Source organism: Pseudophryne corroboree, chromosome 6 (assembly GCF_028390025.1).
Source record: "Pseudophryne corroboree isolate aPseCor3 chromosome 6, aPseCor3.hap2, whole genome shotgun sequence".
NCBI lineage: Eukaryota > Metazoa > Chordata > Amphibia > Anura > Myobatrachidae > Pseudophryne > Pseudophryne corroboree.
In genome coordinates, this window is record NC_086449.1 from 72,906,420 (window position 1) to 72,931,039 (window position 24,620).

General features: G+C 47.6%; 1 protein-coding gene across 1 annotated transcript in view; it reads right to left on the reverse strand.

Moving 5' to 3' along the window:
* The window catches only part of MAN2B1 (mannosidase alpha class 2B member 1), a 37,061-nt gene that overhangs the window by 3,407 nt on the left and 9,034 nt on the right, over positions 1 to 24,620 (reverse strand). The window contains exons 9-23 of the mRNA XM_063931162.1: positions 23,286 to 23,406; positions 23,073 to 23,151; positions 19,522 to 19,631; positions 18,570 to 18,677; positions 16,590 to 16,706; positions 14,936 to 15,124; positions 14,756 to 14,853; positions 14,285 to 14,402; positions 13,921 to 14,039; positions 13,741 to 13,842; positions 12,223 to 12,310; positions 11,907 to 11,987; positions 10,845 to 11,081; positions 10,317 to 10,466; positions 10,128 to 10,230 (exon numbers count right to left, since the gene is read on the reverse strand). Of these exons, the coding sequence (XP_063787232.1) occupies positions 10,128 to 10,230; positions 10,317 to 10,466; positions 10,845 to 11,081; positions 11,907 to 11,987; positions 12,223 to 12,310; positions 13,741 to 13,842; positions 13,921 to 14,039; positions 14,285 to 14,402; positions 14,756 to 14,853; positions 14,936 to 15,124; positions 16,590 to 16,706; positions 18,570 to 18,677; positions 19,522 to 19,631; positions 23,073 to 23,151; positions 23,286 to 23,406 (1,820 nt within the window). The remainder of the gene's footprint in view (positions 1 to 10,127; positions 10,231 to 10,316; positions 10,467 to 10,844; positions 11,082 to 11,906; positions 11,988 to 12,222; positions 12,311 to 13,740; positions 13,843 to 13,920; positions 14,040 to 14,284; positions 14,403 to 14,755; positions 14,854 to 14,935; positions 15,125 to 16,589; positions 16,707 to 18,569; positions 18,678 to 19,521; positions 19,632 to 23,072; positions 23,152 to 23,285; positions 23,407 to 24,620) is intronic.

Here is a 24,620-nt window from a genome sequence, read left to right on the forward strand (position 1 = left end):
CTCAAAGAAGCATATGGAGGTTTTACCTTACAAAAGGTAAAGTTTTATTTGGGGATGGTCTCGCGGACCTGGTTTCCACAGCTACCGCGGGTAAATCTACTTTTTTGCCTTTTGTTCCCCCACAGCAAAAGAAAACACCACAATATCAGATGCAGTCCTTTTGGTCGCATAAGTCTAGAAGAGGTCGGGGCTCCTCCTTCCTCGCCAGAGGTAAGGGTAGAGGAAAGAACGCCTGCTTCGGCTAGTTCCCAGGAGCAGAAGTCCTCCCTGGCTTCTGCTAAATCCACCGCATGACGCTGGGGCTCCACTGAGGGAGTCCGCACCGGTGGGGGCACGTCTTCGACTCATCAGCCAGGTCTGGGTTCTTTCAGACGTGGATCCTTGGGCGATGGAAATTGTATCCCAAGGCTACAAACTGAAATTCGAAGAGGTGCCCCCTCGCCGGTTTTTCAAGTCGGCCTTGCCCAGCTTCTCCCCCAGAGAGGGAAGTAGTATTGGCTGCAATTCAAAAGCTGTGTCAACAGCAAGTGATTGTCAAGGTTCCCCTGGTCCAACAGGGGAAAGGGTACTATTCAACCCTGTTCGTGGTCCCGAAGCCAGATGGTTCAGTCAGACCCATTTTGAATCTAAAATCCCTAAACCTGTACTTGAAAAAGTTCAAATTCAAGATGGAATCGCTCTGGGCAGTGATCTCCAACCTGGAAGGGGGGGATTTTATGGTATCACTGGACGTGAAGGATGCCTACCTTCATGTCCCCATATATACTCCTCATCAGGAGTACCTGAGATTCGCTGTACAGGACTGTCATTACCAGTTTCAGACATTGCCGTTTGGGTTTTCCACGGCACCGAGGATTTTCACCAAGGTGATGGCGGAAATGATGGTGCTCCTGCGCAGGCGAGGAGTCACAATTATCCCGTACTTGGACAATCTGATAAAAGAGAGATCGAGAGATCAATTGCTAAAGAGCGTGTCGCTCTCCCTGAGAGTGCTACAACAGCACGGTTGGATTCTCAATCTGCCAAAGTCACAATTGGTTCTAACAACTCGACTATCATTCCTAGGCATGATTCTGGACACGGAACAGAAGAGGGTTTTTCTCCTAATGGAAAAAGCCCAGGACCTCCAGAACATGGTCAGAGACCTGCTAAAACCAAAAAGAGTGTCTGTTCATCAATGCACTCGAGTTCTGGGGAAAATGGTAGCAGCCTACGAGGCCATCCCCTTCGGCAGGTTCCATGCGAGGACATTTCAGTGGGACCTTCTGGACAAGTGGTCAGGGTCTCATCTACAGCTACATCAGAAAATAAGCCTGTCCCCCAGGGCCAGGGTGTCTGTCCTGTGGTGGCTGCAGAGTGCTAACATTCTAGAGGGTCACAGGTTCGGCATTCAGGACTGGGTTCTGTTAACCACAGACGCGAGCCTTGGGCTGGGGAGCAGTCACACAAGGAAGAAATTTTCAGGGACTATGGTCAAGCCAGGAGGCTTGTCTACACATCAACGTGCTTGAATTGAGGGCCATATACAACGGCCTACGACAAGCGGAGAATCATCTTTGCGATCTACCGATGCTGATTCAATCAGACAATGTCACAGCCGTGGCTCATATAAACCGCCAAGGCGGGACAAGGAGCAGAGTGGCAATGGCGGAAGCCACCAGGATTCTTCGCTGGGCGGAAAATCACGTAAGCGTTCTGTCACCGGTCTTCATACCGGGAGTGGACAACTGGGAAGCAGACTTCCTCAGCAGACACGATCTCCATCCAGGAGAGTGGGGTCTTCATCAAGAAGTCTTTTGTTATTTCTGCAGTCGTTGGGGACTTCCTCAGATAGACATGATGGCGTCACGCCTCAACAAAAAGCTTCAGAGGTATTGTGCCAGGTCAAGGGACCCTCAGGCAGTAGCGGTAGATGCCCTAGTGACACCATGGGTGTTTCAGTCGGTCTATGTGTTCCCTCCTCTGCCTCTCATCTCAAAAATCTTGAGAATCATAAGACGAAAAAGAGTGCAAACAATACTCGTTGTTCCAGATTGGCCTCGAAGGGCCTGGTATTCGGATCTTCAGGAAATGATCACAGAAGATCCGTGATCTCTTCCTCACAGGGAGGACCTGTTGCAGCAGGGGCCCTGCGTATTCCAAGACTTACCACGGCTACGTTTGACGGCATGGCGGTTGAACACCGGATCCTAGCTGGGAGAGGTATTCCGGAAGAAGTCATCCCTACTCTGATAAAGGCTAGGAAGGAGGTGATGGCGAAACATTATCACTGTATTTGGAGGAAGTATGTATCTTGGTGTGAAGCCAAGAATGCTCCTACGGAAGATTTCCATCTGGGCCGTTTTCTCCACTTTCTACAGACAGAAGTGGATATGGGCCTGAAGTTAGGCTCCATTAAGGTACAGATTTCGGCCCCATCTATATTCTTTCAGAAGGAATTGGCTTCTCTCTCAGAAATCCAGACTTTTGTGAAGGGAGTGCTGCACATCCAGCCTCCTTTTGTGCCCCCGGTGGCACCTTGGGACCTTAACGTGGTGTTAAGGTTCCTAAAATCTCACTGGTTTGAACCTCTTCAAACGGTGGAATTAAAATTTCTCACTTGGAAGGTGGTCATGTTATTGGCCCTGGCATCTGCAAGGCGGGTGTCCGAATTGGCGGCTTTGTCGCACAAGAGTCCCTATTTGATTTTCCATGTGGATAGAGCCGAGTTGAGGACTCGTCCTCAATTTTTGCCTAAGGTGGTTTCTTCATCTCATATGAACCAACCTATTGTGGTGCCTGTGGCTACAGGTGACTTGGAGGACTCCAAGTCCCTGGATGTAGTCAGGGCCTTAAAAATGTATGTAGCCAGGATGGCTAGGGTTAGGAAAACAGAGGCTCTGTTTGTCCTGTATGCAGCCAACAAGGTTGGCGCTCCTGCGTCTAAGCAGACTATTGCTCGCTGGATCTGTAACACAATTCAGCAGGCTCATTCCACTAGGAAGGTGGGCTCTTCCTGGGCGGCTGCCCGAGGCGTCTCGGCGTTACAGCTTTGCCGAGCAGCTACTTGGTCGGGTTCAAACACTTTTGCAAAATTCTACAAGTTTGATACCCTGGCTGAGGAGGACCTCGCGTTTGCTCAATCGGTGCTGCAGGGTCATCCGCACTCTCCTGCCCGGTTTGGAGCTTTGGTATAAAACCCATGGTCCTTACGGAGTCCCCAGCATCCTCTAGGACGTAAGAGAAAATAAGATTTTAAACCTACCGGTAAATCTTTTTCTCCTAGTCCGTAGAGGATGCTGGGCGTCCGTCCCAGTGCGGACTGAATCTGCAAGACTTGTTGCTTACATAAGGGTTATGTTACAGTTGGGATCGGTCTTTGACTGATACTGTTTTTTGTTCATACTGTTAACTGGTTGCGTATATTCCAGGTTATACGGTGTGGTTGGTGTGGACTGGTATGAATCTTGCCCTTAGATTAACAAAATCCTTTCCTCATATTGTCCATCTCCTCTGGGCACAGTTTCTCTATCTGAGGTCTGGAGGAGGGGCATAGAGGGAGGATCCAGTGCACACCCATACTAAAAGTTCTTTATAGTGCCCATGTCTCCTGTGGAGCCCGTCTATACCCCATGGTCCTTACGGAGTCCCCAGCATCCTCTATGGACTAGAAGAAAAAGATTTACCAGTAGGTTTAAAATCTTATCTTTTTGGCCATAACTGGCACCCCAGCTGCCAGTACTGCTTAGGGATATGCATGAAGGAAACATCATAAAGTAAGTGATCCTTCAAGCCCCCACCATGGGATTGCATCCTGGGGCACCAGTCACAACAGGTAGTGACTTGGGTCCCCATTGCTCCAACTCTATGGGACAAATATGTGGGTTATTAAATCAAAATTGGTGCGGAGACCTGCCTGGGAGAATGCTTGCATGGCAAGGGGATAGATTCATCCTTTTTCTTGCTATTTCCACAACCATCTTGGATTGTGTACCACAGTTGTCCTCTCTCATCCTCATTTTGACACCCAGCTATACCCATTGTCTGTACTCCAGTGTCCCCTAGTGGATGAAGGAGAAAAGGGGAATGCATTCAGGGCCAAACCTGGAGAACAGTGGAGTTTTTGCTAGTCCCAAATACTAATCCAAAATTGCCTCATGCACAGCATGTAAGGCAGAGGACCACCAGTTGCACTACTCTGTGAGGGGTCCACCTCTGAAGTGTTAGTTGAACTTGGCACAGGCTATAGCAGAGCTCTCCGTACATTTAGTGGAGGCAGAAAACTTCCCTCCCAACATGTGAAGACCTTAGGAGAAGAAAAAGACAGAAGACTCTTGTTAGGGAGCACTCTTTCAGATGGACATCGGTGTGTACAAATACGGAGAACAGATAAAATTATTTTATTACGTCTTTGCTTTTAAAATTCAAGAAGCTCTGTAGAGAATGTTTTTTTTGGAAAGCAAAAATGAGAAGAAGTTTTATATAAATTATTAGTCTAATGCTAGATATGATGGTGTGCCGGAATTTTTTATAACCAATAGTCAATATTTTTGGTACATCTTGAGGCCTATTTTAGAGAGGTGTCCAAATGCCTGGAGAAAAATGACCATCATTCATCCTGGATATATCCCATTGGGAAGTAGATTCGCAGGAAATTAAATCAATCATAGTTCAAAACACCAAATTATATCAACTCTTTATAGTGCTTATTTATCGCAATTTGTGCGACATGCAGGCAATAGTAAACTGCAGTACCTGGGTCTTCCCTAGTGGTCTCCCATCCAAGTACTGACCAGGCCCTCCACTGCTTCGCTGCTAAGATCAGAGGAGATCGGGCATCTCCAGTTGGGTAGGTCTGCAAGCAACATGTCCATCAGAACACGGGGGATATTAATGTGAGCAATGTGTCAGAGAAGGCAATACTAAAGTTTCAAAAGTAGCAACAAAACATCCTGTTTACACATTTGTGCATACAATTCTTCTTAATCCTCCATTAGGTAGAATATGCTTCATCTGGATGTTTAGTGGTAGGGAGTAGAAGATCACAGATTACGGATACAATGATATAGGGAAAGACAAACCTTTATGTACTTGGAGTATCCCACTTTCGGCTTTTTATCCATCTTGCCCTCAATGGCTAAGGGTGGAGAATGAGGGAGCGAGACACACAGGCAATAGGTTGGAAATAAGGAAAAAGTAGAGCTGTCACGTATGCAGTGATTTGTACACCAAGCCCCGTTTACTTGTGCATTACAGGGTTCATGTGTTCAAAATCTTAAGGCATACGACACACTCATGAAAAATCTGCAGGTGTGACATGTGTATAATAGTTATAAGTACCAATACGCCAAAGTACAAATTAGTGTTGATCTAAATCTAAGGGACACTACTCTATACTTATTCTACTTGATCTCTCTGCTGCTTTTGACACTGTGGACCATCCTCTCCTACTGCAAATCCTTCACTCCATTGGTCTGCGTGACACTGCCCTCTCTTGGCTGTCCTCCTACCTTTCTGACCGTTCATTCTCTGTCTCCTCTCATGACTCCACCTCCCCCTCACTTCCACTAACTGTAGGGTACCCCAAGGTTCTGTCCTTGGTCCTCTTCTCTCTCTATACGTCCTCACTAGGTAAGCTCATTAGTTCTTTTGGTTTCCAATATTTTCTCTATGCTGATGACACCCAAATCTATCTTTCTTCTCCAGACCTCTCCCCTGCTCTCCTCACTCATATCTCCAACTGTCTCTCTGCAACCCCTTCCTGGATGTCCCAGCACTTTCTTAAACTTAACATGTCTAAGACCGAGCTGATCATCTTCCCTCCCTCCCGCATAACCTCACCTCCTACAATCTCATTATCCATTGATGGCACTACTATCTCCTCTAGCCCCCAAGTGCGCTGTCTTGGAGTAATCCTTGACTCCTCCCTCTCCTTCAAACCACACATTCAGCACCTCTCACAAACCTGCCGTTTTCATCTAAAAAATATTTCCAGGATCAGACCCTTTCTGACCCAGGATGCTACTAAGACTCTTATCCACTCACTGGTCATCTCCAGACTGGACTACTGTAATCTGCTCCTGACTGGCATTCCTGACAAATACCTCTCTCCACTCCAATCTATCCTCAATGCTGCTGCCCGGCTCATCTTCCTCACCAAACGCACTACGTCCACCTCTCCTTTCTTACTAGACCTTCACTGGCTCCCCTTCCCTTTCAGAATCCATTTCAAGCTTCTCACACTCGCTTACAAAGCCCTCACCCACTCCTCTCCCATCTACATCTCTGACCTTATCTCCCTTTACACTCCCACCCGTCCTCTTCGCTCTGCTAATGCACGCCGACTCTCCTGCCTACGGATTACTTTCTCCCACTCCCAAGATTTTTCACGTGCTGCACCACTTCTCTGGAATTCCCTACCTCTCCCCCTCAGACTCTCCACCTCTCTACAAAACTTCAAACGGGCTCTCAAGACCCACTTCTTCACTAAACCCAGCCAAATCTCATCCTAACCCTCTGATCTACGCTCTCTATGTACCCCATCTGTGTCACTCCAGTCTGTCTACCCCTCCCCTTTAGAATGTAAGCTCTCACGAGCAGGGCCCTCTTCCCTCATGTGCTTATCCTTTCTTACTTTAATAATCTTCAACTGCACCAAATCCAGCAGTCTTCTGCCACCTGATACTTATTCCAGTGTCATCTGCTGATGTAACTATGTTTATTTACCCTGTACTTGTCCTATACTGTCATCAACTGTAAGTTGCTGTTTTCCTGTTTGATTATTTGTTTATGTACTCTGTAATTGGGCGCTGCGGCGCTATATAAATAAAGGATGATAATAATAATAAAATAATAACAAACACTTCGGTGTAGGCAAATTTTTATCTATGTTCCTATTACCAAAGTGTACCATATAATTTACAATACTTCAGCTATCCAGAAAATAAGTCACTGATTTGTTCTGGTTTTATACTGCAACTCAACTTGCATTAGAGAAGACACTCAGGTGTTTTTTGTTTGTTTTTTTCTCAATGTAAGCAACTCATTTGGTATAACATGGAAACACCACATTTGCATATCCCCTATAGAATCGGTAATCTATGCCCCCGCAAGGTGTATCAAGCATACCGTAAGTGCTCACAGTTCAGCGATATAAAATGTTCTATGCGATATTGAGTTATGCAGCGTGTCTAGTGCTGTGTACACAATACCCTGCACAACGTTGCTCTTATAGCACAATTAGGGCTGCAAGTGAACCGCAGAGTTGCTTCGATCCGTGGCGCCTCCAAAACGGAGGTAGTGGCATCCTTACTGCCCAATGTTCCCGTTTGCATGGACTGACCAGAGCCAGCTGTTCTGGTCACATGTGCACACTACGTGACCGGTGAAATGCTCCCGACACTTAGTGTCTTCTCTACTACAAGTTGCAGTATAAAACCAGCACAAATCAATTACTTATTTTCTGGATACCTGAAGTATTGTTAATTATATGGTACACTTTGGTAATATACACCGCAGTGTTAAATCAACACTAATTTGTACTTTGGAGTATTGGTACTTATACCTATCATACACATCACACCTGCAGATTTTTCATGAGTGTGTCGTATACCTTAAGATTTTGAACACATGAACCCTGCAATGCACAAGTAACGGGGCTGGGTGTACAAATCACTGCATACGTGATGGCTCTACTTTTCCTGCTTTCCAACCTATTGCCTGTGTGTCTTGCTCTCTTTCTCCACCCTAGGCCATTGATGGCAAGATGGATGAAAAGCAGAAGTGGGATACTCCAAGTGCATAAAGGTTTTTCTTTCCCTATATCTTTGTATCCATAATCTATGATCTTCTACTCCCTACCACTAAACATCCAGACAAAACATATTATCCCTAATCGAGAATTAAGAAGAATTGTATGCACAAATGTAAAAACAGGATGTTTTGTTGCTACTTTTGAAACTTAGTATTGCCTTCTCTGACACATTGCTCACATTAATATCCCCGTGTTGTGTCAGACATGCCCCACTGGAGATACCCAATCTCCTCTGATATTGGAAGCCAAGCAGTGGAGGGCCGGGTCAGTACTTGGATGGGAGGCCAACAGGGAAGACCCAGGTACTGCAATTTACTATTGCCCGCATGTCACGCACACTGCGATAAGTGAGCACGATAAAGAGTTGACATAATTTGGTGTTCAGACCTATGATATAATTTCCTGCAAATCTACTTCCCGATGGGATATATGCAGGATAGTAATTTTTCTTAAGGCATTTAGACATATCTGTAAAATAGGCAGCAAAATGTACAAAAAATATTGACCATTGGTTATAAAAATTCCAGCACACCATCATATCTAGCATTAGACTAATAATTATATAAAACTTCTCATTTTCGCTTTCCAAAAAAATAAATAAAAAAAAAATCTACAGCACTCCTTGAATTTTAAAAGCAAAGCCTTAATTAAATTATTTTATCTGTTCTCTGTATTTGAACACACAAATGTCCATCTGAAAGAGTGCTCCCTAAGAAGTCTTCTGTCTTTTTCTTCTCCTGAGTTTAACTATAACTTACTGACCCAGGGGAGCACCACTGACGGTAACCAGTATACACAACAGTTTGTCATAACGTGTATGGTTACTCATTTGAGAAATTATTTCAAAATGGACTAGTCAGCCTTTGCAGTGGACAATTACCGTAAACTTTAATACCTACCAAAACCTGTGCGGCTTCTCCCACACCCTACCCTTCGGTCATAACATGTGAAGAACACAGGCTTGTGCTTACAGCCCGATGAGATCGTCCAAGGTCTGATTCTGGTTCCTTAGACCACGGAAGAGTTGACTTGGCGGTTCTTCACTCTTGGGAAGGATCAGACACTTCTTCCCAGAAGGAAGTCAAGTGACTGAAGTCTAAGGGGGAGATTTATCAAAGCTTGGAAAGAAAGTACCAGCCAATCAGCACCTGTCATTTTTTCAAACAAAACCAGAAGACAACTGGTTAGTACCTCTCACTGTCGCTCTCCAAGCTCTGAAATCTTCCCCCAAGACTCTAAATGATTTAGTTATTCACCGCCTATGATTGCCAATAGAAAGTAGGGAGAAGAGGAGTCAGTGTGAGCTGTACTGCAGACACTAAATCAGGGCAGTGGGGAATCCCAATGTTGACAAGTCGCTCTTTCATAGGAAGAAAGATACTCCCATGCCCTTCCCCTCACTCAGAAAAGCTTTAAGCAAAATGTGAACCAAGCACCAAGTTCTAGCACAGATAGGAATACAGAGGACTCTAGTTGTCGCTCCTTGTAGAGGTGGTAAGAGAAAATTAGGCTTCAGCAGAGTAATGTCCATCATTGCAATGATGTCCACCCTTCTGAGATTCAGGTGCGGTGACAGTCAGTCTGATGAAGTCTCCAACATCTTGCAGTCTGGGGTTTACTCGCTTCCGTATGAGACTCCTAAGCAATTTAAATGTTTTAACTTGAGGAAGTTCCAGAATGAACCTATTTTCAAATGGATCAAATCTCAGCATTGTCTAACGAGCCGGTTGATTAGATGCTCTCCAAAGCATGTGCCATTTGCTTCTCAGGTGGGCTGGGTGGTGACGACCTCAATAAAGGGATACCCCTTCATCTATGAATGAACATTTGGGGATTATAGATGCCAGCCTTCTGTCACCATATCCTCTCCTTAAATGTGCTGGGGCTCTGCGTCTGGTGCCAACGTGGTCATCAGTACATGCACAAAACGCCAGATTCTACAGACCCAGCATGTTTGCATCCAGTGATGCCAGTATTGGACATAAGTGCTGCACTCCAGTCCTTCTGAGCTTACCCTCTCATAGGGGGCAGCTTTCAAACATCACCATAGCGTTCCAGTATATAGAAGAGCTTGAACTATTCTTAGGATTGTCATTCTTCAGACTCCTCATTCAGTAATACTTTATCATTTATGCTAATGGATAATAAAGTAGGTGTGGTTTAGGTATCACTATTGCAACATACACAATAAACAGACTTTATTAGTAGAATTCTAGATCTAGTTATCATTGTACCAGCTTACAACCCATCTAAGCAATCAATTACACAGCTCAGCTACTATACAAGCTCTGCCCCAGTACCTGCACATGGCTCCTCCCCCTTGCCAGGCACTCACCCGTCTCAGCTTTCCAGTGCTTACGGACCAGCTTGCTCTTTGGCAGGTTTGCTGCAAGTGTGGTTTCCTCAAAGTCAGACAACGAGAGGAAGGAGAAGAGTTCCTAGAACGGGGATATAAGAATAGGGTATGAGGCCACAGTCCCTCTGCAGATCCATATAAGGGCTAAACGCGAGGCAGCGGTCTCACCTTCAGATTGAGAGTGACTGGCTGGGAATAATTGCCACTTTCTTGTCCCTGAAATGGATGCTCCAGCCGCAGTAGGACCTTATTGGGCTGATGCAGAGCGAGGGTGAGTAGATGAACATTTTGGGGGAGTGGTTCCTGCAGTGCTGAGAACTGGTGATGGGAGGAAACAAAGACCACTGACATTAGTATGGTCAAGAATCCTCACTGCACCTGGTTGGCTGAGTAGTCATTGAGCCTGCACAATTCCCACATTGCACTTGGTCATAGCGCTACAGCGGAGGCAGCCAATTTTGTGGTCGGATGCGATATTTATGAGAGCGCAGCCAATGAATGCCCTGGAATAGAGTGACATCACTGAAGCATTCCCTGGCTATATATACAGAATGTGTAGGATGGTTTGTCAGTGATATCACCAATCCCTGCTGAATGGACCAGCCGCATTCTCACAGCTGCTGCTTATGGCATGGTCACCGCAGCTTCCATAAGACCATTCAAAGTAGTTAACAATGAATAAACTGCTCCACTCACCTGCATGCTCAGCCCCTGATGTGAACGATAGGGAACCCCTTCGCCTGAGGACAGGATGATCTGGGGGGACATGTACTCCTGCAGGGCCAGAGTCCGGTGCAGGTCTGCAGAGTCTTTTGGAGAGTCTAGGAACAGCAACTGTCTCCCCCTTACCACAAGACCCTCTCCATTCGGCCCAGTCTCCAGCAGAGCCTCTCCCACCCCTCGGAAGTCATCAAACAGGAGACGTCGGTGAACCTGGTAGTAAAGGAGACACAAGTCAGATACACTATGCACCTAGCTGACCAAATCCTGCAGCTGTGTCACAATGACTCACACATGCTGTCCCAGCAGACACCTGTGGCGGAGGAGATGGTGGCACTGCACTTATAATTATACAGAGGCCTAACACGCCAGCTGAAATCATTTCCAAAATAAAAAGGAGTATTTAACAGGCTTTAAGTCACATATTTTAGGTGAATGCCCACAAATGGCCTTACGGTTTCTATTCGCAGTGTCAGCTGTAAAGGGGTGTCCTACCAGAGGAGACCTTTAATGCATCGGCTTGTATGTGCCCTCCTGCAGCTTTTACTATGTATGTATACGTTTAGCTCCGCTCTGGAACTCAGAGCCACCTGTTTATATCAGGAAGAGTTATTTTCATTGTCCTGCAATAAGCAAAAGCTGCACCTTCGATACATTTGTATCCACGGAGCTAATTTGTGTTTGTGCCAGATACGTAAAGAAGTGGCTGATAAGCACAGAAAGAAGCTGTGAACATGGTATAAGAAATGTAATGTACAAATCAATAGGTAAAAGAGCTATAGGTAGAAAATCCCTTCTCTGTAGACTTTAGGGAAACAACGCCCCATGCTGGGAAAAAAAAAAAAACAGACAAGGTTTACATTATATTGTCAAATTACTATCTGCTGCATACAAGTTGCAGCCACAGTAAGATATGGCTGCCCTCTAGTGGCTGTATGGAACACTGCCAATGATCACAATGAGGTAGCAGGAATCTGTATTGTATGCAGGGGATGCAGAGTGGGTACCCAAACCCTTTACCAAACCCTGTGCACTCACCATAAGCTCCAATGATCCATCCAGGATGCTGGAACCTCCTTGAGATCGATCCGTTAAAACAGTGAATTGTATATCCTTATCCTAAGAGACAGACAAGTGTTTGAGTGGACCTGGTCTAACAAAGCGAATACTGCCCCTTCAGTCACCACCACACATTCTGATTCAGGACATTCTTTAAATACTCTCACTGGAGCAGCTGCACCTTCTGCCAACCACCCACACTGGATCCACCACTGGTTGGTGGTACTAGAGTTGAGAAGCTCTGGTTTAGAGGCCTCAGGCTGCAAGTCACGGCTTGTAGAGCCATACCACTCACCTTGATATAAATCCGGCTGTTCACTGGATAATAGTTTCCGGCCACTGGTTCGGTTTGCTGGAACGCCCAGGTGTCACGGGAGTTTCTTCTAAACAGCAAGACATGGGAAACAGTGTGAGGGCAAACACAAAGCACAATGGTCTGATCATTCTTGTAGGGCAAGTAAAGTCACTATTCAACATCTATTCCAATATAGAGTAAAATGTATTTCTTATCTATAAGCTTTGCAAATAAGAAATAAAAAAAACTCTTAAAACCAGCAGAGCCTGTCCCTCCCACCACAGGGTGACACAGACAGGAGGGAGCTATGTGACATGGGGTCTGTCCCTCCCACCACAAGGTGACACAGACAGGAGGGAGCTATGCGACGTGGAGTCTGTCCCTCCCACCACAAGGTGACACAGACAGGAGGGAGTTATGTAACGTGGGGTTTGCCCCTCCCACCACAAGGTGACACAGACAGAAGGGAGCTATGTGACATGGGGTCTGTCCCTCCCACCACAGGGTGACACAGACAGGAGGGAGCTATGTGACGTGGAGTCTGCCCCTCCCACCACAGGGTGACACAGACAGGAGGGAGCTATGTGACGTGGAGTCTGCCCCTCCCACCACAGGGTGACACAGACAGGAGGGAGTTATGTAACGTGGGGTCTGTCCCTCCCACCACAGGGTGACACAGACAGGAGGGAGCTATGTGACGTGGAGTCTGTCCCTCCCACCACAGGGTGACACAGACAGGAGGGAGCTATGTGACGTGGATTCTGTCCCTCCCACCACAGGGTGACACAGACAGGAGGGAGCTATGTGACGTGGATTCTGTCCCTCCCACCACATGGCGACACAGACAGGAGGGAGCTATGTGACGTGGATTCTGTCCCTCCCACCACATGGCGACACAGACAGGAGGGAGCTATGTGACGTGGAGTCTGTCCCTCCCACCACAAGGTGACACAGACAGGAGGGAGTTATGTAACGTGGGGTTTGCCCCTCCCACCACAAGGTGACACAGACAGAAGGGAGCTATGTGACATGGGGTCTGTCCCTCCCACCACAGGGTGACACAGACAGGAGGGAGCTATGTGACGTGGAGTATGCCCCTCCCACCACAGGGTGACACAGACAGGAGGGAGCTATGTGACGTGGAGTCTGCCCCTCCCACCACAGGGTGACACAGACAGGAGGGAGTTATGTAACGTGGGGTCTGTCCCTCCCACCACAGGGTGACACAGACAGGAGGGAGCTATGTGACGTGGAGTCTGTCCCTCCCACCACAGGGTGACACAGACAGGAGGGAGCTATGTGACGTGGAGTCTGTCCCTCCCACCACAGGGTGACACAGACAGGAGGGAGTTATGTAACGTGGGGTCTGTCCCTCCCACCACATGGCGACACAGACAGGAGGGAGCTATGTGACGTGGGGTCTGCCCCTCCCACCACAGGGCGACACAGACAGGAGGAGGCTGTGACATTGATCTGTCCCTCTCAGCACAGGGTGACAGACGGAAGAGACAATTTTACCTCCTCTGCAGGATCTGTCTGCCATTCGCATCTGTATAGAACACACCATTTGTCTGCAGCTTAGTATCAAACCGACTGATCACTTCCTTTCCCCATCCGTCCCTGAAAGAAGAAGAGCGGTGAGCGACAAATACAGGCGATTAGAAGGAAACCCTCCCTCACACCCAGTGCTAGTCTCACCTAACTGGAATAGGACCAACAGTCCACTCCAGCTCCACAAATCTCTGGTCCGCGTACAGCCGGACCACTTGGGAGCACCAGGAGGAGAAGTTCTGATACACCTCTTGTACCAGAGAGTTCTAGGAAGAGAGAGAGAAAACACAGCAGTAGGAGGAGATCAAACGGAGTACCTGAGACCACATCATAGAACCAAACATGGAAATACAATATCGGGAACGGAGCAGAGGATCATCTATGACAAAGTAGTAATGGAAGATCAGACACTAGCAGTGTAGAATAGGAACTCGAGAGGATAGCGACATAAGAGGGATGTGTGTAGCCATTAGGTTCATAATAGTAGGAGACTAAGGAAGCTGTATCTAACCTGCACCAGATAACTGCGGACATTCTGTGCTATGACAATGGGATCGGTCCGGTTTGGCCGGAAGATGTACGCTCCCGATGTCTGTGAGCTCTCATCGTTACCGATACTGCTGTTATACCTGCAAGTCAATGGTATGATGAGGCAGAGCATACTGGCGAAACGCGTGGTGACAACTGAAGAAGACACTGTGTACATTGCATGCATCGCCAGCTGCACAAAGCTTCTACCGTTAGGATATGTTTACAATGCCTGTACCAGAGACTCTACGACAGATAGTAAACCTAGGGCACCCCAGCTGCGGTGGAACTACTAGTCCCAGGTAACTACAAAAGCTACAGGTTGCCTACGCCTGCTCTGATGCCTCGGTCAGAATTAGAACTAGTGACAAGGAATCAATGTACAGATTATCCTGCTGCCAGAAAGAAAGGTTCACTGGTTCCATTCATAAAAAGGAATAGGAAGCATTCTCACCAGTAAAAGCTCTGTGTTAAAGGTAAAGAGATCCCCTTTTCCAGATTGTTAATCTCGGAGATTAATCCGGTGTCCGGGTGAAATTGCACTCTGTAATACTGGAGACAGAGAAAAAAACATTGGTGACTTATTGCCTGGAGAAATGACCACCGTAGTAATGTTACAAGGACAGTACCGCACCTTATTTTCTATCTGCGTTGGGCTTTTCGGAGTTGTCTTTCTCATGAAGAATCTCGCCTGGGCGGCGATTTTCTCAACAGTAAACCGGCTGAAACCCAGCGGAGGGATATGGGCCTGGAAAATCAGCTCTCGCTCAGCTTGGCCCCGATCGCTGCGTACAGCCTTCGTAAACGAGGAAACTGGAGTTACCTAGAAAGGTAATAGGGGTGGGGAATGTGGTCAGTTGTAGTTAAGACATTCAATATAATAGGGCTACATGCCTCTTGAAGAGGGATGTCCAAATTGTCCAATCCTATTGCCATAATAGCAGCTAAATTCAATTTGTCGCCCCTTACATTATTCATAATAATCATCTTCCCTCATTTATATGGAGCCACAAGGGTTCTGCAGTGCCATACAAAGGAGACTTTCTTCAGCGGTCGGTATCAGGGTTCTCACTGTCATGGTAACAACTAGGGTTGTTACCATGGGGCAGACACAGGCTGGAATGTGGATTTTGTGATACCCATCCCACAATTACTTCAGACTGCGTGCCTTGGCCGTATAATTAGTCAATAGAAACATAAGTCACTTCCACACATGTTCCTGCATAGTAAGCCCAGGGGTAAATAAAGACTGCTGGCTGGGCTTAAGATGAACTAAATGAGACAAAATAAATGTGAAAAATCCCAAACAACCACTACACTGAAAATACTCCTTTAGTAAAACTACAAGAACAAAAGAAATTAAGAGAACACGAGACGTTGCAAAGCTCAATTACCTGCGACCTGGCACCCACTCACAACCTACGGTTGTAGATTATACACATACAGATCCAACCATTGCACCCAGTTACACAATGTCCAATATATTTACAGGTGTGTAGGTACAATGGGCCAGATCAGATGGAGTACAATTAATAAACATTCGGTCCATACAATGTGCAATTTACAGCCAATGAGGTCTAAAGATACAAAGCTAACTGGATGCTGGAATCACAGCGTCTGGGCACATTCTCCAACCGCCTACCATATCGTGCCCAACCACTATCTCCCACCCAACAACGTTCTCCAACCACCCTCCATCTCGTGCCCAATCACCATCTCACTCCCAACAACATTCTCCAACCGCCTGCCATCTCGTGCCCAACCATCTCACGCCCAATATTCTCCAACCGCCCATCATCTTGTGCCCAACATTCTCCAACCGCCCGCCATCTCGTCCCAATGTTATCCAACCACCACCTCATGTTGAACATTCTGCAGCCACCACCATCTCATGCTCACTACAGCTATTTACAGTCCAAAGCCAAGAACAGGATTTCTGAACAAATACTGCTCAGTCCAGCAGAAAGTGTCAGATGGTCAGAGAGGTCCCAGAGATTTTTTGCTAAGGTTTTGCACACTCCACATCCCTACACACAAGTGCCACATGTTGCAATAGATTTACATAAAACATGTTGAATCTATTCTTACATTAACCTATGAATAGTAATTGGACCAAAGCAATAAATTACTGTAAATAGGAATCATGGCCCTGAAAGCTGATTACTAGAAAAGGTCCTTACCTGAAACAAGAACCTCTGCTTTATACATAAACATTCTTCATGTAATGCTCACCACGCTGCCTCAGTAAATGAGAAAGTAAAAAACACAAGGAAGCAGTCGCATCTCACCTCGCTTGGCACAGCCTCCCCAGAAGGCCCTTTTACTGCATAGGACACGCCGTCAACGGGAAGCCGAACATTCCAGGTAACGTTTTGTCCAAGGGGATTGTACAGGTACACACTGAACTGTATGCAAATCATAGACTAGTGTCAGGAGATGCACATGAGTTGTAGGAGTCTGAAGACAGCAAAGAGACAGGTCCAAGGGCAGGATGGAAAGTTAAAAGAAAAAAGAAATAAAATAAAATGGAACTAAGCAAAGCACTAATATCACTGCTAGGTCCATAGGGGAGTCCAATAGCTGCCGGCTACGCCAATACATCACTAACTCTACACTAGTTATTCAGTTAAAGTTGACATTAAAACATCAGACAATCATGTCATGTGACTGCTCTTACACTGATATGATAGGGTAAATATCAAAGCAGATGGGGTAATACCCAGTGAATGAGGGATTTTAGATCCAATTTGTCCACATTTAGTACACAGACTCAGGTATTTTGCAGTCCTGCTAGACACTGTATTTTGGGTGCACCGGGAGTGAATTCTGATTGGGGAGTTTCAAACTGAATGATAGTCTGGGCAATATCACTCCAGTAGTGTTTCTAGATCCCAAACCATGTCATCTGTATTTGCAGTAGGATTTCTAATGCTCCCTGGTAAAAGGAACGTGTGCGAGTGTGTGTGAGAGTGCGAGTGTGTGTATAGCAGTGACGTATTCTCGAGAGAGGTGACGTGAGAGAGAGAGAGAGAGAGAGAGAGAGAGAGAGAGAGAGAGAGAGAAGCAGTGACGTAAGAGAGAGAGAGAGAAGCAGTGACGTAAGAGAGAGAGAGAGAGAGAGAGAGAGAGAAGCAGTGACGTGAGAGAGAGAGAAGCAGTGACGTATGAGAGAGAGAGAGAGAGAGAGAGAGAGAGAGAGAAGCAGTGACGTATGAGAGAGAGAGAGAGAGAGAGAGAGAGAGAGAGAGAGAGAGAGAGAGAGAGAAGCAGTGACGTAAGAGAGAGAGAGAGAGAAGCAGTGACGTATGAGAGAGAGAGAGAAGCAGTGACGTGAGAGAGAGAGAGAGAGAGAGAGAGAGAGAAGCAGTGACGAGAGAGAGAGAGAGAGAGAGAGAGAGAAGCAGTGACGTATGAGAGAGAGAGAGAGAGAGAAGCAGTGACGAGAGAGAGAGAGAGAGAGAGAGAGAGAGAGAGAGAGAGAGAGAGAGAGAGAGAGAGAGAGAAGCAGTGACGTGAGAGAGAGAGAGAGAAGCAGTGACGTGAGAGAGAGAGAGAGAAGCAGTGACGTATGAGAGAGAGAGAGAGAGAGAGAGAAGCAGTGACGTATGAGAGAGAGAGAGAGAGAGAGAGAGAAGCAGTGACGTATGAGAGAGAGAGAGAGAGAGAGAGAGAGAGAGAAGCAGTGACGTATGAGAGAGAGAGAGAGAGAGAGAGAAGCAGTGACGTGAGAGAGAGAGAGAGAGAGAGAGAGAGAGAGAAGCAGTGACGTGAGAGAGAGAGAGAAGCAGTGACGTGAGAGAGAGAGAGAGAGAAGCAGTGACGTATGAGAGAGAGAGAGAGAGAGAGAGAGAGAAGCAGTGACGTATGAGAGAGAGAGAGAGAGAGAGAGAAGCAGTGACGTGAGAGAGAGAGAGAGAGAGAGAGAGAGAGAGAAGCAGTGACGTGAGAGAGAGAGAGAGAGAGAGAGAGAAGCAGTGACGTGAGAGAGAGAAGCAGTGACGTGAGAGAGAGAGAGAGAGAGAAGCAGTGACGTATGAGAGAGAGAGAGAGAGAGAGAGAGAGAGAGAGAGAGAGAGAAGCAGTGACGTGAGAGAGAGAGAGAGAGAGAGAGAGAGAGAGAGAAGCAGTGACGAGAGAGAGAGAGAGAGAAGCAGTGACGTAAGAGAGATGACTTATTCGAGAGAGAAGCAGTGACGTTTTCTCTCTCTAGAGAGAGAGAGCGAGGCAGTGACGTATTCTCCGCGTGAGAAACAGGGCGGTCCACTCACGCTTTTAGCAGTCTCCGTCAGCGGACACACACTGACGTTCAGCAGGTTGCAAAACACAAAGTTTTCTTTGGTCCCCGTCAGACTGGCGAGAGCGTTTCTGATGACAACCTGCATGTCGCCAAGGAAGAGGTTAATGACATTGTAAAGGCAGAAACGTTCACTTAAAAATTAATAATTCTACATTTCATAGTCTAGTTTATGCATAGCGGATACATATAGCCACTGATATTACAGGCAAAGCAACACTGTTCCCCTTGCGTGACGTGGTTACTAGGGTGAAAGGGAGTATGAAGAGAAGGGACTCTGTGCATACTACAGTAGCAGACGCGTCTCCTACACACGGTGGCAGACATTTTCTTGGCTGAACCAGGATCTAGCTCATCAGTAACATATCAAAGACATTCGGTACAAATGGATAAGCTGCATTCTTATAATCATTGGGTCAGTACACAAAGTGGCCGTTTCCATAGAGAGTAGACAACGGTAAACGTTACTATGCGCGTTACCATGGGAAAAACTGGAAAAAGACTGCACCCGAAAAAACATGGGGGCATATGCATCAACGCTTGGACAGCGATAATGTGGTGAGAGATAAAGTACCAGCCAATCAGCTCCTGTCATAGGCAGTGTTTGAAAAATGACATGAGCTGATTGGTTGCTGCTTTATCTTCAGTCACTTTCTCTCTCTCGCAGCTTTGAAGCCTTTGCATCATTGAATAAAGTGGGCGTTATGTAACAGGTTCCAAGATGACGGAGCAGGTGTGACATCAGCGAGTTTGCAGCAATCGGTTATAACGGCTTATAACTTTTCACCGCTTTAAATGTATTGCCAAACACACAGAAATCACGATACTTCCGTGATCTTGTAGCGCCCGTTATCTTAGCAGAGTATACTTCTCATTCCATATCCTTTAGTACAGTCTCGTCAGTATTAAATGATGGGTGAGGATACCTGGCAGGCCTCCCAGCCGTTATAGAGGCGCAGGGTGTAGTCATCATTCACATGCTGCTTTGCGGTGCCCGTGACGGCGTCATGATGCTGCGCTACCCCCATTGCTCGCCCTGGAATTAGAATATTAAATATATGCAGCACCAGCATATTCCGTCACGCTTTACAATTGGGAACAAATAGTAATAACACAAGACTGGGTAATAAACAGACAGAGAGGCAGGAGGGCCCTGCTCACAATCTTACAATCTATAGGGAAATAGGCACTTATACACAAGGATAGGTGCTATCTATTGCATATTGGTCAACCAGATTACAAACGTTCTTGCTGGGCTGTAGGATCACGTTGGGTATGCTAAACTGGCTGTCAGGATCCCAGCAGTCAGCATACCCGGCGGTCAGAATGCCGGCAGGGGGTCGAGCGCATCGAAGACCCTTGCAGGTATGGTGCCTCGCTGCTTTCACCATAGGTTCTATTTCCACGCCATGGGTGCCGTTGACACCCACGAGTGGGAATAGCCCTTTGTCCGCTGTCGGCCGGGATACTGGCGTCGGTATGCTGACCACCGGAATCCTGACCGTCGTTCTCGTAACTACATCCCGTATGATCCAGTCACGCAGCAAAATAGGTACATATACACAATGTTGGCCTGGGGTTAGCAGCAAAATGAAGTGAAAGTGAAGAAAGATAGAATATGTAAGGTTATGTGTGGATTGTATAGAGGGGATGTAACTGGGTAGGATAGCTTATGGCGTTAAGTGGTTGGTTTTGGAATATGAGAAACTTTCCTGAAGAGGTGATCTTTCAGAGAAAGATTGAAAGTTTAGAGACTAGAGGAGAGTCTTCTTGTGCGCGGGAGGGCATTCCATAGAGTGGGTGTAGCCCCCCAAAAATCCTGTAGACCTGAATGGGAGCAGGTAATGTGTGGCTGAGAGCAGTGGTGTATCTACCCATTGGCCAGGATGGCACTCGCCAGGGGCGCCAGCCGAGGAGGGGGCGCCGCTTGGCAGTGTCACCCTTGGCCAATGGGTGGAATCACTTAGTAGTGGCATCGCCTGGGCTGGAGGATCTCACAGTAGGCAGGAACAGGCGCCGGTGTTCGGCACCTCAATGCAATAGTGAAGTACGTGAAAGTAATTTACAGTTCCCAGCAGCCCTTGCTGTCGGGAGCTCCTGGCAGTAGGGGTTGCTGGAAGCTGTAGTTTACTTTCACTTTCTTCACGAAGTGTGGTGTTCCTGCCTACTGTGCAATCCTCCAGCCCAGGCGATGCCCAGCTCATCACACTAGGTACTGCAACCCTATTAAGTGAGATGTGCTTTGAGAGGGAATGACTATATGCATGGAGGGGAAAGGACTATATGCAGGGAGGGGGGAGACTGTGCTGGGAGGGGAGAGGACTATATGCAGGGAGGGGGGAGACTATGTACTGGGAGGGGATAGGACTATATGCAGGGGGGACTCTGTGCTGGGAGGGGAAAGGACTATATACAGGGGGGGGAGACTCTGTGCTGGGAGGGGAGAGAATTATATGCAGGGGGGGAGACTCTGCTGGGAAAGAAGAGGACTATATGCAGGGGGTAGACTGTGCTGGGAGGGGAGAGGACTATATGCAGGAGGGTGGGACTCTGTGCTGGGAGGGAAGAGGACTATATGCATGGGGGGAGACTCTGCTGGAAGGGGAGAAGACTGTATGCAGGGAGGAGGGGAGACTCTGTGCTGGGAGGGGAGAGGACTATATGCTGGGAGGGGGGAGACCATGGCCATGTGCAGGGAGGGGGGAGACCATGGCCATGTGCAGGGAGGGGGGAGACCATGGCTATGTGCTGGGAAGGGAGTGGAGATTACGGCTATGTGCTGGGAGGAGGAGGGGGACTACGGCTATGTGCTGGGAGCGGGATGGAGACTACTTCTATGTGCTGGGAGGGGGTGGGGACTACGGCTATGTGCTGGGAGGAGGAGGGGGACTACGGCTATGTGCTGGGAGCGGGATGGAGACTGCTTCTATGTGCTGGGAGGGGGTGGGGACTACGGCTATGTGCTGGGAGGAGGAGGGGGACTACGGCTATGTGCTGGGAGCGGGATGGAGACTGCTTCTATGTGCTGGGAGGGGGTGGGGACTACGGCTATGTGCTGGGAGGAGGAGGGGGACTACGGCTATGTGCTGGGAGGAGGAGGGAGACTACTTCTATGTGCTGGGAGGGGGTGGGGACTACGGCTATGTGCTGGGAGGAGGAGGGGGACTACGGCTATGTGTTGGGAGCGGGATGGAGACTACTTCTATGTGCTGGGAGGGGGTGGGGACTACGGCTATGTGCTGGGAGGAGGAGGGGGACTACGGCTATGTGCTGGGAGCGGGATGGAGACTACTTCTATGTGCTGGGAGGGGGTGGGGACTATGGCTTTGTGCTGGGAGTGGAATGGAGACTACTTACCCATTGGCCAGGATGGCACTTGCCAGGTGTATTGGCTGAGGAGGGGGCGCTGCCTAGTGGTGACACCCTTGGCCAGGGAGTGGAATCACTTAGTAGTGGCAGTGCTTGGGCTGGTGGGTCACACAGCAGCCAAGAGCTAGCGTCAGTGTTCGACACCACAATGCACCATAGTGAAAAAACTCAAAATAAACTACTAGAATGCTTTTCTTAATATATCACTACATCACCACTACTAGGTAGTGCCAATAATATTTTATTATACCCCCTGACTGCGTATGGCATCGCTCGGCAGTGCCCCTCCATGGCTGCGCCAAGGCACTGCTGATTTCTCCACAGTGTGACAAGGATTACTGTGTGGGCATGATGTGTAAGGTGCACTAGTGTGTGACAATGTGTATAAGGGGTACTACTGTGTAACGTGATTTGAATTGGGAGTACTATTGTGTGGTCATGCCCTTTTCCCACATGCCCTTTTTGCACATGCACCTTCCCTATTTCAAAGTGTGTGTGTGTGTGTGTGTGTGTGTGTGTGTGTGTGTGTGTGTGTGTGTGTGTGTGTGTGTGTGTGTGTGTGTGTGTGTGTGTGTGTGTGTGTGTGTGTGTGTGTGTGTGTGTGTGTGTGTTGGTGGGGGGGGGGGGGGCAGTACCTTACTTTGCCAGGGGCGCCTGGTCTCCTAGATACACCTCTGGCTGAGAGACGCAGATCTTGCACAGAGAGGAGGGGACACGCTGGGCAGACAATGCAAGGACTGACAGAGCAGAGCAGCAAGAGAATGTGTTTTGTGAGGAAGATCAGTCTGGCTGCAACATTCATTATAGACTGTAGGGGGTGAAAGTCTGATCTGGGGTTAGACCAGTATGGAGACTATTGTAATTGTCAATGCGGGAGATAATGAGAGCATGCATTAGAGAGTTATTTTTTTTTTTCCAATTAATATATCAAAGGAAATAACTTGCTCATAAGCAGAGGCATTGTAATAAGATATTAATGGAGTAATAGGACCCACAGGAGCTGGGTTACTGTAATAAGATATTGATGGGGTAATAAGACACTCAGGAGCTGGGATACTGGGCAGGGAAGGATATGTGGGGGGGGAGGGCGGTTGATGATGATACTCACTGAGCATTAGGCTGCTGCTGCTCCCATATGGTCCCTGAGTAGCTGCTGGTCCAGTCAGAGCCTCCAGCTGGTTGCACACCTGATATTTATAGAAAGGACAATAAGGAGACGATGTTGGTACCAGGCCGCAGGATCCCAGTCTGAGTAATGGGGAGTAATGTTTTTTTTACCTCATTAAGCCCCATTATGAAGACAATATAAACCGCATCTCACCTGCAGGAAGTTGTTACTGAGCCGCTCATAGCGCTTGAAGGCCGGGCGGCTGGTGAAGTATCCCGTCCAGAACATGTGAGCACCGTCCGCATACGGGAAGAAGTCGTCCGTCTTCATTGGCCTTAGAGACAGAGAATGAGACAGAGTATGAACACGGATAACACACACACGCAGGACACATTATTATCCTTTATTTATATGGCGCCACAAGGGTTCCGCAGCGCCCAATTACAGAGTACATAAACAAATAATCAAACAGGAAAACAGCAACTTACATTTGATGACAGTATAGGACAAGTACAGGGTAAATAAACATAGTAACATCAGCAGATGACACTGGAATAAGTATCAGGTGGCAGAAGACTGCTGGATTTGGTGCAGTTGAAGATTATTAAAGTAAGAGAGGATAAGCACATGAGGGAAGAGGGCCCTGCTCGTGAGAGCTTACATTCTAAAGGGGAGGGGTAGACAGACAGGGGTGACACAGATGGGGTACATAGAGAGCGTAGAACAGAGGGTTAGGATGAGATTTGGCTGGGTTTGGTGAAGAAGTGGGTCTTGAGAGATCGTTTGAAGTTTGGTGGAGAGGTAGGGAATTCCAGAGACGTGGTGCAGCACGTGAAAAATCTTGGGAGGTAGGAGTGGGAGGAAGTAATCCGTAGGCAGGAGAGTCGGCGTGCATTAGCAGAGCGAAGAGGACGGGTGGGAGTGTAAAGGGAGATAAGGTCAGAGATGTAGATGGGAGAGGAGTGGGTGAGGGCTTTGTAAGCGAGTGTGAGAAGCTTGAAATGGATTCTGAAAGGGAAGGGGAGCCAGTGAAGGTCTAGTAAGAGAGGAGAGGTGGACGTAGTGCGTTTGGTGAGGAAGATGAGCCGGGCAGCAGCATTGAGGATAGATTGGAGTGGAGAGATGTATTTGTCAGGAATGCCAGTCAGGAGCAGATTACAGTAGTCCAGTCTGGAGATGACCAGTGAGTGGATAAGAGTCTTATTAGCATCCTGGGTCAGAAAGGGTCTGATCCTGGAAATATTTTTTAGATGAAAATGGCAGGTTTGTGAGAGGTGCTGAATGTGTGGTTTGAAGGAGAGGGAGGAGTCAAGGATTACTCCAAGACAGCGCACTTGGGGGCTAGAGGAGATAGTAGTGCCATCAATAGATAATGAGATTGTAGGAGGTGAGGTTATGCGGGAGGGAGGAAAGATGATCAGCTCTGTCTTAGACATGTTAAGTTTAAGAAAGCGCTGGGACATCCAGGAAGAGGTAGCAGAGAGACAGTTGGAGATACGAGTGAGGAGAGCAGGGGAGAGGTCTGGAGAGGAAAGATAGATTTGGGTG